Below are 14,817 nucleotides of genomic sequence, written 5' to 3' on the forward strand. Positions count from 1 at the left end.
TGACCTAAAACATATAAATCAATGATAGAGGGGGTTCTCACATGGATTTAACACACTAAATTCACTAATCAGGGTATTTTTCAATTTTTCGGATCTAATCATCTCACCAGGTACATCTCTTTATCATTTTGTTTTTTTCAAAAAATTTGAGAATGGATTAATATATTAGGTTATTGTTGGTTAAAGTAAAGCAAAATGTGGGTGTCTACAGATGCCCCTCTTTGGTAGAGACGACGTAGTCATCGAATACCAAAGTCAAAATGACAGAACCATTTTGCGTAGCTTTAATCGACAAAGGACCCCCTAAACACAATGCAACCTAATATAATGCAAGACCTTAGATGAAATCCTAGAATTGGAATGCAATAAAACAAACCCGCTGCGGTGCCGCTGGCAACGAGAGAAATGGGATACCATTTTCAAATGGATTTTCAGAGGGAAAGGAATATCGCTTTTGAACAGCTTCAGAGGAAATGAGACGTCATTTTCAAATGGTCTCAGAGAATAATGGATGACTTTTGAAAGATTCTTAATGAAAATGCAGCATCATTTTTGAATGGGCTTGGGCAAGATGAAATACCGTATTTATACGGATTCCAAGGAAATGAGACATCATAGTTGTATGATGTTCAAAGGGTATAAGAGACCATAGTTGTATGGATTCGAAGAGAATGAAATACCGTATTTGTACGGATTCCAAGGAAATGAGACATCATAGTTGTATGATGTTCAAAGGGGATAAGAGACCATAGTTGTATGAACTCGAAGAGAATGAAATACCGTATTTGTACGGATTCCAAGGAAATGAGACATCATAGTTGTATGATGTTCAAAGGGGATAAGAGACCATAGTCGTATGGACTCGGAGAGTGAAATACCATATTTGTACGGACTCCAAGGAAGCGAGATATCATATTTGTGTGATGTTCAGAGAGAAAATATCTTTTTCCAAATGGATTCAGAGAGATATGATGATTTGAGCTTTGAGAGAAATCGAAATTTCCAATTAACAACTTTAGAAGCAAAGGATTTAATAACACTATGCAGCAAAAGAACTTCAGGGCTTAAATATGGGATGCCACTTCATTAGCAATCTGCCTCAGTTTGAGGCATTCTAACCTTCTTCTATTCGTTGACCAGAGATTATTCTTTCAAAGATCTTCGTCATTCGTGACAGCGTCACCTTTTTCCAAGTTCCTCAGAACCTGTTAATGAACCTGCCTTCAGAGTGATTGCACCCTACAACAATTCTAAAAATAAATTTTTTTTTTTTTTTTTTTTTTTTAAATAGAACTACAGACACTTGTAATAAAAACACAAAATAAGAAAGATTACTCCAGTAATCTCGTGATGCTTCTGACTTATCAGTATTTTCTTTTGGGTTAGACTAGCCTCTTTTAAAGAACGTTTCTCCATTGATAAACATCTTCACTTATTTTTAATACAGTGATACCTCATATATCTTTCTATCAACTTTCAGATTGCTTCAAAATTAATGCCCCTAGTTTCGAGAATCATTGTGTATTAGCTTCGCCTGACCTACCGCGAGTTCAGAGACCGATGTAATTCTTTTGGCGTGAATCCAATCTTACCACGACCAAGTCTTCCTTTTTTGGATTTTCAACTTGGTGGACCGCTCGGCCTTAACTTTTGCCTGAATCGCCTTTTCAGGTTTTCGACTCAGCGGGCCACCCCCTTACCTTTTGCCTAAGCCGCCCTTTCAGGTTTTCAACTTAGCAGGGGAATGATCCTAAATTTTGCCTAGATCGCCTTTTCAGGTTTTTCAATCTAGCGGATCTTCAAGCTCCATTTCTTTTCTTTTTTATTATTATTTTTTTTTTTATCTTCTTTTCTTTTTACTTGAACACCAAAAGGACTTTATAGGTGAGGTAGGGCTTTTCAAAGAATGGCTTAAGGTTTTGCAAGGGTCTCGACCGAACCTATGAACAGGTTGCCTACGTATCCCAGTGTAGGAATCAGATCATGCGTAGTTCAGGGCGAATGCCCCTAGTATATTGGGATTTGAAGGAAAATTTTATTTAGGCTCAAAAGGGTTTGCAAAAGGTTATAAATTTTTTGATTTTTGGTTATGAATTTGGGATTTATTCGGCCAAAGGACGGCCTTCTAATGTTCAAGCATAGAACCTCTTAAGTTGATCAAGATTTGTTGGTTCTGGCAATATTTCTCCATTTAAATTACGGAGCTTGACGGCTTTTCCGAGTAAGATTTGGTCCACAATGTATGGTCCTGACCAATTTGGTTTGAACTTGCCCCTTGGGTCAAACATTGGTGCTCGATTCTCTTTTAGAACAAGATTGCCTTCTTCTAAATCTCTGACCTTAACCTTTTTATTAAAAGCACGGGCTATTCTGCGCTGATAACCTTGCACATGGTAAAGCGCCTTTAATCTCTTCTCGTCTAGCATGTTCAACTCTTTATACCTGGCATCTGCCCATTCATTTTCTGGTAACTTGACTTCAGTCAATACTCGGAGCGAAGGTACACGGATCTCAACAGGTAGCACTGCTTCCATCCCGTAAACAAGAGAGTAAGGGGTTGCCCCAGTTGAAGCCCTAATTGATGTTCTGTAAGCCCACAAGGCGTATGGTAACTTATTCGACCAATCTTTATAAGTTTCTGACATTTTGCTAATGATAGTCTTGACATTTTTGTTTGCAGCTTCTACCGCTCCATTTGTCTGCGGACGATAAGGCGAGGATTTATGATGCTTAATCTTGAACTCTTCGCAAAGAGAGATTACTTCCTTCTTGAAATGAGATCCATTATCTGAGATAAGTTCATGGGGAATTCCATATCTGCAAATTATGTTGGTGCGTATGAATTTAGCAACTGATGAGGATGTAAGCTTTGCATAAGAAGCGGCCTCAACCCACTTGGTGAAGTAATCAATAGCAACGAGTATGTACTCGTGACCATTAGACGACTTGGGAGAAATCTTGCCAATGATGTCAATTCCCCATACCGAAAACGGCCAAGGAGAGGTAAGAGAATGCAATTCGGTGGGTGGTACATGGATGAGATTCGCATGTATCTGACATTTATAGCATCTCTTCACAAATGTGTGACAATCTGCTTCTAATGTCGGCCAATAATACCCCAGACGTAGGATCTTCCTTGCCAACATCTTCCCATTCATATGAGGCCCACACACCCCTTCATGAATATCTGCGAGAATTTCTTCTGCCTGATCTTCAGTGACACATAAGAGTTGAATTCCATCGAAAGACCGTCGATACAACTCTCCTCCACAAATGACGAAATTAGCTGCCAATCTCTGCAAAGTCCTTATTTCTTTACTCGACGCCTCATTGGGATGCCCCTGGCCTGAGATGTAGTTCTTTATGTCTGTATACCATGGCTTTCCATCGGGACATCTTGCAGCTATTTCTATAGCATCAACATATGCAGGAGCCCATTGCTCTTGAACCGTGATGGGCCTCATCTTCATATTGTGAGGTATGTCAATCATGGAAGCTAACGTTGCTAAGGCATCGGCGAATCTATTCTTCAACCTTGGCAAATAACTGAAAGTGACGCGTTGAAATTGCTTAGCGAGAATATCCAAGTATTCATGATATGGCAATAGCTTTTCTTCTTTGGTTCTCCACTCTCCTTGAGTTTGGCAAATGATTAGCTTCGAATCTCCATATACGTCAAGATTCTCTATGCCTAAGGCCAATGCAGCCTCAAGCCCAACAATGCATGCTTCATATTCTGCCATATTGTTGGTGCAATTGAATTGTAACTTAACGGCAACGGGGACATGCTCATTTCGAGGCGACACAAGCAATGCCCCTACTCCTTGTCCTGTTTGGTTTGCTGCTCCATCAAAATAGAGGGTCCAACCAGTTTCTGGATACTCATCTTCAACCATCATGATCTCTTCATCTGGGAACATCGGCTTGAAATGCTGACTTTCTTCTCGGGGTGCTTCCGCCAATTGTTCAGCAATGGCTCGGCCCTTTACTGATTTTTGGGTTACATGAGTGATGTCAAATTCAGACAACAATAATAACCATCTGGCAGTCCTGCCTGTCAGGGCTGGTTTTTCAAAGAGATACTTCAGAGGATCCATCCTCGACAAAAGCAGGACCTTATGTGATAAAAGGTAATGCCTGAGTCGCTGAGTGGCCCAAACCAAGGCTAAGCAGGTTTTTTCTAGGACAGTATACTTTTGTTCATACTCCAACATCTTCTTGCTAAGATAATACACAGCCTTTTCATGCTTGGTTTCTGGATCTTGCTGTGCTAACATACAACCCATTGTGGTTTCTGTTACTGACAAGTAAAGCAGCAATGGATGCCCCGGTATCACTGGTGCTACTATCGGTGGCTCAGACAAACTTTGCTTTATCTTTTCAAAGGCCTGCTGACATTCCTCTGTCCATTCTTTGGAAGAGTTCTTCTTTAAGAGCTTAAAGATAGGTTCACAAGTTGATGTCAGATGAGCGATGAATCGCCTTAGGAACTGTATCCTTCCTAGGAATCCCCGAATTTCCTTCTCGGTTCTAGGCGGTGGCATCTCCTGGATAGCCTTAATCTTCTGAGGATCTACCTCTATACCCCTTTGACTCACCATAAATCCAAGCAACTTACCGGAGGTAACCCCGAACACACACTTGCTAGGATTCAGGCGAAGCTGGTATTTGAGAATTCTTTCAAAGAACTTCTTAAGGTTCGGGATATGATCTTTCCTTTCCTTGGCTTTTACAATCATATCATCGACATAAACTTCGACTTCTCTATGTATCATGTCATGGAGCAAGGCTGTAGCTGCTCTTTGGTATGTCGCACCGGCATTCTTAAGACCAAATGGCATTACCCGATAGCAATATGTCCCCCATTGTGTAATGAACGAGATCTTAGCCATGTCCTCGGGTGCCATCTTAATTTGATTGTAGCCCGAGAAACCATCCATAAAAGATAGTAATTCATGCCCGGCCGTATTGTCCACCAAGATATCGATATGTGGTAGAGGGAAATCATCTTTTGGACTTGCCTTGTTCAAATCCCTGAAATCTACACACATTCTCACCTTTCCATCTTTCTTCGGTACAGGTACTATATTTGCGAGCCATTCTGGATATTCCACCACTTGCAGAAATCCAGCATTCAACTGCTTAGTAACCTCTTCTTCTACTTTCAGGACCCACTCAGGCTTCATTCTCCTTAGCTTCTGCTTTTTAGGTTTAATCCCAGGCAATAAAGGTAGCTTGTGCTGAACAATGTCTTCGCTCAACCCGGGCATATCTTTGTAGGACCAGGCAAAAACTTCTTTATATTCCTTAAGTAGGTTTATTAATTCATCGCGCTCTTCAGAGGATAGAGTATTTCCAATTCGTATTTCCTGTATTAAATCTTCTGTTCCGATGTTTATAATTTCGATTTCATCTTTAAGAGGCTGGGCTCGGCGCTCCTCCTCTTGTTTGAGCATATGCTGCAATTCAAGGGGAGTTTCGTCGATCCCCCCTTCCTCATCTGAGGAGGGAGTGTTATCATTATTATTAAAGTCAGAAGCAAACACAGAGACATACTGAGAATCAGATTTCATTGAATTGAAAGAAGTTACATCATTATCATTGGACTCATCCTGAACAGGTTCAGGATTCACATAGTAAATAAACTCAGAAAATGACTCGCCTGGACTAGGCACTGACACTGATTCACTCGACTTGACTAGACTTGACTTAGCAATAAAATAAGATGGAAAAACATCAGAACTCCAGTTTGAAAGATTTTCTGTTGCAGGTGCAATCTGACTCTGAGGTTCAGTAAAGGTATCATTACTCTGAATAACTGCCACTAACATATCTTCACAATCTGTCTCTTCTTGTTCTTCAGAATAGTAATCAACATCAGGCACATTTTCTTCAAACAAAGATTCCAGCACATCTGGCTCAAGGTAGACTAACCAGTCCTCAACAGTTTTCTCAACATAATATATCGGCGGTTCTGTTTCTGGGAGAGCAAGGCCACTGAATATTTCAAAACCGGGTATCATGATCCCTGTCACTGAGTCATACCATGGTTCAGAAAACCCATAGTATGGAAACGTCTCACCTTCTTTGATAAAATGACCATTCATTGATAAGGGATATGGAGCCATTAGGAGTACCCTTCCGGTGCGGCGGATTTCTTCCTTCAATTTCAACAATTTTTCCATGGCTTCCTCCTCCTCTTCAGTAGGTACATATCCAAGACCGAAAATTCCATGGTTTGCTTTGATTGGGCGCCAGTGAGATGCCTTGCTTGGATCACGGCCCAAATTCATACCAGGGAAGTAGTTCATTTTTCTCATCATCTTGGCCACCACAGAACTGATGGCGAACGGCAAACACAACTCCTCCCGAGAGGCATCCTTGTAAGAGATAACAGCAACCTCGAATGCGAAACCATTCAAGTTGTAGTCATCTGCTTTTGCAACTGGAAGGATCAAAGTTTCTCCTGTTATTTGCCCTATTTCTGGCTCTTCATCACCTCTGACAGTGAACAACTTCCCATCTTTAATGAACTTCAATTTTTGGTGAAGGGTTGAAGCGACAGCACCTTCCTTATGCAACCAGGGACGTCCTAGAAGCATATTGAACGAGGCTTTGATATCAATAACTTGAAACTCAACCTCAAATTCTTGACCGCCCATAACGATCTTGGTGGTGAGGACTCCGACCACATTTCTTCGGGTATTGTCATATGCGAGGATACCAAGGGTTGATTCGGCAAAATCAGTGGGACCGAAACCCAAGGTAATGGCAGTTCTTAATGGACACACATTCAACGCGGATCCGTTATCTACCAACACAGATGGTACTTTCTTGCCTCCACAAACAATAGTGACATGAAGAGCTCTAGCATGATTCCGACCTTGAGGAGGCAGCTCTTGATCTGAGAAACTAATGGCCCTGGTGGCCTGGGTTAGAGCAACAACTTCAGCCAGTTGCTCCGGAGATATCTCTGAGGATACCTGTGTTGTATTCAATTCTTTTAACACAGCCTCTCTGTGTTTCTTTGATGCTATCAATAATCCCCATACAGATATAACAGCCTGAGTTTTCTTTAACTGCTGCACAACTTCATCATCTGGATCTTTCACATATTGCGGCTCCTCTCCTCGAGCCAATGCCCCTGGATTTTCGACTCTCAATTCAACAGGTTTGAAAATTCTTCCGCCCCTTGTCACATGTCTGACTTCATCCAATTCAGGCTCATCATAAGTGATAATTTGAGGGACTTGTGGCTCATAGGTGATTACCAAGGGAGGTACAGACTCTCTTAGGTGTGATTCATCACAGAATATGATTTGGGGTTCAGAGATGGGTTCTAAGGCACATATGAGGGTAAGAGGGTCAAACTCAGGATCTCCTATGGTTATGGCATTAACGGCAGCAGGAGGATTTGCATGACCAGGTAATGGGTTTTGGGTGACATTGGGTCTTGGCTGGAATGCAATGACTTTCTCATCAATGAGTTTCTGGATTCTAAATTTCAAGGCAATGCAGTTGTCAGTAAGATGACCAGGACCTCTGTGGTACTCACAGTGTAGGTCAGCTCGCCAACTTGCAGGTAGAGGATTGGGGGGAGGCCGGATGGCAGGTAAGGTTATGCGACCTGAAGCAAGACACTGCTTAAGCACCTCTGAAGATGGAATGGGAAGAGGGGTAAATTCTACCCGGGTTTGTTGCCGAGGTGCGGTTGCGGTTTGAGCATAGTCCATTACTAAAGGTTCTTGGGACCTAGAGGATTGAGCATTGGAACGGGAAATACTATTGACTTGGGCTGGAGGGGACTTTTTGAAATCTCTGGGGTTTGGGTTGCTACGGTTGAATACACCTTGAGCCATAGCCTCCTCTATCTGGGTGCCAGCCACGATGAAGTGTTTGAAGTCTGGATAGTATTGCAAAGACATGTGATACTGGAGCTGGGGGGAAATATTTTTCATGATTATCTGGACTTGTTCTTCCTCAGACGGGCGCTCCATCATCTGAGCTGCTATTCTCCTCCATCTTTTCACAAAAATCAAAAAGGATTCCCTCAAGTCTTGCTTTGTTCTCTCTAAATCCTTTCTGGTGATTTCTGTCCCATCATCATATTTGAATTGCCTGATGAACTGCTCGCCGATATCCTTCCATGTCCTGTAACGAGTCTTGTCCAAGACCATGAACCATCTCCTCGCAACCTTGGTTAGGGAAACTGGGAACAATTGAGCCATTTGCTCAGAAGATAACCCTTGAGGCTGACACATGATGGTGAACATTTGCAAATGTGTGATTGGACAACCCACACCATCATATTTGTCGAAATCGGGCATTTGAAAATTGGCAGGAAGGCGAATTTCGGGAAATAAAGTAAGATCACTGGGATTGAAACCACCCTGGTCTTGAAACTGAATGTCTTGAACTTTCCTGGTAAGAGTCTCTAATTTCTCCATAACAGACTTATCAACCATGGACTGAGAAGGCCTACTGTGATTCTCGCTGTACTGCTCTTTTTCTAAGTCTTCTTCGACTTTATCAGGGATATTGATGAACACTGTTTGGGCAGGTGCTACTGGAGTAGCTGCTTGGCGCATAGGCCCTTTATCCTTGGACAACGACGGTCCCAACTTTTCAGAAAGCTGAGCCTTGATAACTCGGTTTTCTTCTTTGAGTTCTTGAAGCTATTGGAGAATCAAGGTAAGAGTATCGGTAATAGCAGCGGGTGGAAGACCATCTTGGTTGTCTGCCATTGGTGAGGATGAGGACGGGAAAGAAGGAGATGCTGGGGTTCTTAGAGAAGGTGGCGGAGAAACAGATTTCCTCTCTAACCGCGAAGAGACCCGAACCCAAGGAGTATTAGGGTTAGCTATGATGTTTATTGCCCTGTAATATCCGAAAGACATATTTTAAAATCAGAGAGAAGAATAGACGATGATGCACACATAGACAAAGATAATGAAAGAGAAGGATGGACTTTATTGATCAATCGTTAAAATTTGAGTACATGGTTCAATCTTTCAAAGATAAACATGGAACTAAGCATTCTTTTTAGACTTCTTCTTCGGACGACAATCTTCCTCAACTGACTCCTTTAAAGGTTTGATGATTCTTGCATCCCAAGCAGATGAAACAGCTTTGACAATCTTGGGCTTGAGACCCTCAGGCGGATAGAAATGATGAAGGGGAGGCACAATGGATTGCTCCCTTCCATACTGACGCTGAATCCTGGCAGGAACATAAAAGGAAGTCTTTTTGAGACCAAGAAGGCGAACGTAGTTAGCTTCTCCGGTGTTGAAGACAGCTTCTTGGATTCCGGGAATTTGCCAATAAATCTGATCTTCTTGGCGAGAATTTAACCATTCAACCCAATCGCTTTTATGATCGAAAGAAACATCATGACGCCATTCACTGAAGGTGTATAACGTATGATCAAAATGGACAGGAGCTGCAATTTTTAGCTTGTGGCATAACCACACTTGAAGTAATGCAGGACATCCTGAGAAAGACCCAACGAAAGAGCGAATATAAGAGCTTGGACCTGAACTGGCACGAAGGTGAGCCATATCATCCAATCCATTGAAAGTTTCTGCAAGCATAGTAGGAATTGGATTGGCGCCACGATCCATTTGATCAACGAGGTCCAGAAGAACAGCTGACGCAAAGCGAGAAGGCTGGACAGTGAGGAACCTAGCAAAGGAGCAGAATCTCAAAGCGCGCCGTCGAGCTTTTTGAATATCAACAGCACCAATGTATCCAACAGGAGGGTAAATGTCAATCAGTCGCTGCATGGACACTTCTTGGCCTTTCATGAAAGAGTTCATGGATTCATCTGGATTATCCATCAAGCAAAGGAACAAAGGACGATAATCTGGAACACAGGATGGCTTCACTAGAGGGCCATCCACAGGATATTCCAATAAGGCACACCATTCTTCAAAGGTGGGACACATTTCTTGGTTGCCAAAACGGAAGACATGATGATCGGGATCCCAACACTCTGATGCGGCATAGAGTAATCCCCAATCGAGCTTGATGGTTGCCACGTAGCCGAAGAGATTTTTCTCTTGTTCACTTATGGCGTAGATATGGGATTCTCTTAATGTACCACGGATCCAATCAAGAATTGTACGAGTAGACATAGTGCCCGTAAGCCAAGAGAAGGGATATAAGAATGATCAGGATTACATGAACACGAGATTGGGATAAGTTCCTGCCAGTACAAGGAAAGTATGAATACATGATCGAATCACACGATAGAAGAATGAAAGTCATACGATCGAAAGATTAGATGAGATAGCATAAGATTGCTTTCAATGGATAGATCAAGAATGACTAATCCTATGAGATCTTTGGAAATGATAGGATTTATATCCTAACCCCTAAAGGAAATTTTTTTTTTTAATCTCGCACATTTTAACAGTGTGACCTGAAGGCATCAACCCTAATCCTAATCAAGCGGAGTGGAGAGAGGATCTCGACTCATGACTTTGTTCGTGTAACTAGGACCGATCGTAGCCATTGGAAGATGGTCTACGGCCTAATCTAGACACAAATAGGCAGGATATCCTAAACTAGGCTCACACACGTGATGCACATGTGTTCGTATACTACATCCATGTGTGGGTTAATCTAGGGGTAAGGCCAAGAGTTCCCTTAGCGCGAATCCCTGTTCGATATACTGTACCAGTGTCCGGCGTATCAGTACGTGAACAAGAGATCCGTTTACGTACCATAATGGTACTAGGCTAAGGGTGGAATGCTTCTCTAGCACAGAGGCACCAGGTGATGAAATCCCAGTCAACCATGCTAGATAACACTCCGGGTTCCTAAAATAGGACGTGTGTGCACGTGAGATGCAGAGTTTAGATGCAAGTGATGTAAGTGTGTGCAATATGTTTGCGCAATCTATGATGCCTTCAGGTTTTGTTAGATTAAGTTTGAGTAAAGTGTGATGAGAAAATAAAACAAGACAAACTAATCTAACAAGTATAGAGTTTTTATGAGCCAATTAAATTAAATTCAAATGAATTATCTTTTGAAATTTTAATGAAGTTAGGTGGTCCCCAGCAGAGTCGCCAAACTGTGGTACCTAGCCCGTGAGGGAGTGTGGGGCGCGAGCCGCCACGCGCTCTCTCTTGGTCTCTCGTATCCACGCGATTGGCGTGTGTTTTTAATTGTTGATTGTAATTCGTCTTTTATGTGAACTTGGGATCACTAAGGCAATCCGAATTCCACACGAAAGAGACTGACAGAGTCGCCACCTAGATGTGGGATCTAGGACCCGAAATTAACCAGAAATCTAGACTCGCTACCTGGTTACGAGAATGGAAGGTATGGGGAGTTATCCGCCACATGCACCATTCCTGCCCGATAATCGGCCTTCGATTCCAAAAGCTAACTTTTTTAAATTTATTTTAAATAGCTCATTCAACTCTATGTTAATGTGCGAACTAAGTGACATGCATCCTATGATCTAATTTCAATGTGAATCCTAGATGTGTATCTTGATTTATTAATTTGTCTGGATTCATTCTAAGTGAAAGTTCTCCTAGAATTCTAATTTCATGGAAAGCCCTAAATGATTTGATTAAGCATTTACAAGAAAATTAATATCCAAAACACCACAATTTGTTGTGGTGCCGACTCGCGGGTGGTATGCCGTCAGACATCCAAGCTGCCTACGTACCCAAGCCTCACTGGGATCAGAGTCGACGTAGTTCGGTGCACCTAAGCTAAGTTACATATGCCTAACTCAACTAAGACACCGACCTAGACGGGATTGACTGTTTCAACAGTTTTAGGAGAAGTTATTTAATTCAAGTTGAGGATTTTATTATCTTAGGATTTCATCTAAGATGCTATATGATTCTCATCTAAATGCAAATGGTCCCTTAGACTAATGCAGGTTTGCCTTACATCCTAGTTTACTAGGCTTGTCCTAGGGAAAGATTGGGTGACTAGTGTAACTAGACCTATGGCACGGTTGCTATACATAGCAAGCGTCCGTGATGAGGCTGGACTCCTAACTCTAGGACTCTCTAAAACTTAGGACACGACACGACACCGGTGTTCCTAAATTGGGCTCTAAGGGTCCTTACGACGGAAACCGTGATCCAACGGTTCCGAAAGACACAAGACAAATCGATTTAAATTCTCGAGGTTAGTGAAAAAAAAAAGATGGAAGAGATGATGAAATAGTGTGAGGGAATGAGAAAGATAGAGAAAGGTGCGACTGAACTTGGGAGTGCCAAATTGCCTACGTACCCCGCGATGGGGATCAAGCCACACGTAGTTCCACTGGGGAGGTTGCTTGGATTTTGGAAAACAGGATTGGTATTTGGATCAGGAATCGGGTTTGTATTTGAGCATTGGACTTGAGATTCAGAAACATTGATTTAGCAATGGGATTTTGGAATTGGGAATTTGCATCAAAGAATTGAGCATATAGGAATCATCAAGGGTTTGAATTTTGGGAATTCAAAATGGGCGGGCTTATGAGATTCGGTCAAATGGATTCAGACATGCGACTCAGATTGTGCTGGAATATGACTTGGTTAGGCAAAAGGGAGGAAGTTCTATTAGGTGTAAAAGGGCATTAGTAGAATAGGGGAATGACTCGGTTGTGACATGGAAGGCCGCAACTTGGTCGAATGTGACTCGGTTGCATTGGGATGGGTTGATTAAGGAATTGGATTGAGTCAACTAAGGGGAGAGTCCAATCGGTTAAAGAGGTTGAGCATACTCGACTAGAGAGTTGGGTCAACTCGACTAGGGAGGTTGGCTAGAGTTGACTCAGTTGAGCTGGGTTGGGATCCCACTTGGATGGATTGTATTGGGGCGATTTTACTTAAGCTGCAGGTGGCCTGGCTGGGTTAGATTTAATGTAACTAGATTTATGGATAAATGGTGTGCCTCAGTGAGTGGACAAAGGTATGGCTTGGGTTGATGTGACTCGGTTGAGTTGTGCTAGGGTCAGGTTAGGTGGGGTTAATGGTTGAGTTGGATTGGATTGGGTTAATGGTCAAGGTCAAGTGTGGGTTGACTTGGCTTAGACTGGATTGGAACTGGTTGAGCGTGGATTGGGGTGCGGCTTGAGGTTTGGGTGGTTGGAGTATCTTAGGAACCAATAGGGCAAAGCGGCTCTTAAGGGGAATGAATTAATTGGGCCGAATGGGCCCGATGGCCGGGTTAACTGGGTTGGCCGGGTCTATTGTAGGGGTATATGAGGGTACTGTTGGGTGGATGAATGAAAGGCATGTGGTGTATGATGTGTGGCTATGGTTATAGGGTTTAAGGCTTATGGGTATGGGTTTAGGTGTGGTTAATGGTTAGGTTGGATTGGGTTAATGGTTAGGGTCAAGTGAGTCGGGTCTAAGTTAGGAGCAAACCCGAGACTAGCCATGGTCTAACTAGGAGGAAGCAGGGTACAAACCAGGGTGCGGACCAGGGTGCACCAGGGTCTAACCAGAGTGCGAACCAGCAGGGAACCAGGGTGCGAACCAGCAGGGGAACCAGGGTGCAACCAGCAGGGTACAAACCAGGGTGCGGACCAGGGTGCACCAGGGTGCGAACCAGCAGGGAACCAGGGTGCAACCCGCAGGGGAACCATGGTGCAACCAGCAGGGAACCATGGTGCAACCAGCAGCGAACCTGGGTGCAACCAGGGTCTAACCAGAGTGCGAACCAGCAGGGAACCAGGGTGTGAACCAGTATCGAACCTGGGTGCAAACAGCAACGAACCTGGGTGCAACCAGGGTCTAACCAGAGTGCGAACCAGCAGGGAACCAGGGTGCGAACCAGTATCGAACCTGGGTGCAACCAGCAACGAACCTGGGTGCAACCAGGGTCTAACCAGAGGCTAACCGGGGGGAACCAGGGTGTGAACCATTAGGGAAAAATAAAAATGAAGATAAGATGGGTTAAGAGAAGAGGGAAACATGTATAACTTCAAAGTCTACCATCAAGAAGAATGAGTAAAGATTGATCCTAGATGCTTCCTAACATGGTTTTTCTTTTAAAGTAAAAGATATGCATGAAAATAGACCCTACATAGAATTGAAATAAATGCCTACCTCTTTGAAAACCCACTTTGTGTTTGATTTTTCTTTGATCTTAATTCCTTGAAGACGATTCCTTGCTTGATAATGACTGCTTTTGATATATATCACCCAACGTATCACCCGATCCGGCAAGGATGGCCGAACCCTTGAAGAGATGAGGGAGAGGGATGAATTTTCTAAGAGAGGGATTCTTTTTCTTCTTTTTGTTGGATGGTGGGATGAGAGGGTATTTATAGGAGAATGGGATAGGAGGTTAGGTGAGGTTAGGTGAGGTTAGGTAAGGTTAGGTGAGGTTAGGTAAGGTTAGGTGAGGTTAGGTGAGGTTAGGTGAGGTTTGGGTGGTTAGGATGAGAGGAGAGGTTAGGTGAGGTTAGGTGAGGTTTGGATGGTTAGGATGAGAGGAGAGGTTAGGTGGTTTTGGATGGTGAGACCCAGGTCAAGATCTGTCATTGATCTAACGATTTACGGAAATCGGGTCTCGGAATGGAATCAGGGTCCGGGCTATGAAGTGACCCTAGCTTATTTTGTCCCGATTGATGATCTGTAAAGTCAGATCAAGATATTAATGACCTAAAACATATAAATCAATGATAGAGGGGGTTCTCACATGGATTTAACACACTAAATTCACTAATCAGGGTATTTTTCAATTTTTCGGATCTAATCATCTCACCAGGTACATCTCTTTATCATTTTGTTTTTTTCAAAAAATTTGAGAATGGATTAATATATTAGGTTATTGTTGGTTAAAGTAAAGCAAAAT

General features: G+C 42.8%; 1 protein-coding gene across 1 annotated transcript; it reads right to left on the minus strand.

The window, feature by feature from the left end:
• Nucleotides 1-8,950: 8,950 nt before the first annotated feature.
• On the minus strand, nucleotides 8,951-14,411 carry LOC143862708 (uncharacterized). Its single transcript, XM_077373783.1, has 2 exons — nucleotides 14,067-14,411; nucleotides 8,951-10,204 (listed from the first exon to the last, which is right to left on the minus strand). Exon 2 carries the CDS (start codon nucleotides 10,131-10,133, stop codon nucleotides 9,030-9,032), a length of 1,104 nt encoding a protein of 367 aa, XP_077229898.1. The 5' UTR covers nucleotides 10,134-10,204; nucleotides 14,067-14,411; the 3' UTR covers nucleotides 8,951-9,029.
• Nucleotides 14,412-14,817: the final 406 nt, after the last annotated feature.

The sequence above is a fragment of the Tasmannia lanceolata genome, unplaced genomic scaffold, assembly GCF_043159265.1.
Source record: "Tasmannia lanceolata isolate RefF3 unplaced genomic scaffold, GAP_Taslan_0.1 ptg000037l, whole genome shotgun sequence".
NCBI lineage: Eukaryota > Viridiplantae > Streptophyta > Magnoliopsida > Canellales > Winteraceae > Tasmannia > Tasmannia lanceolata.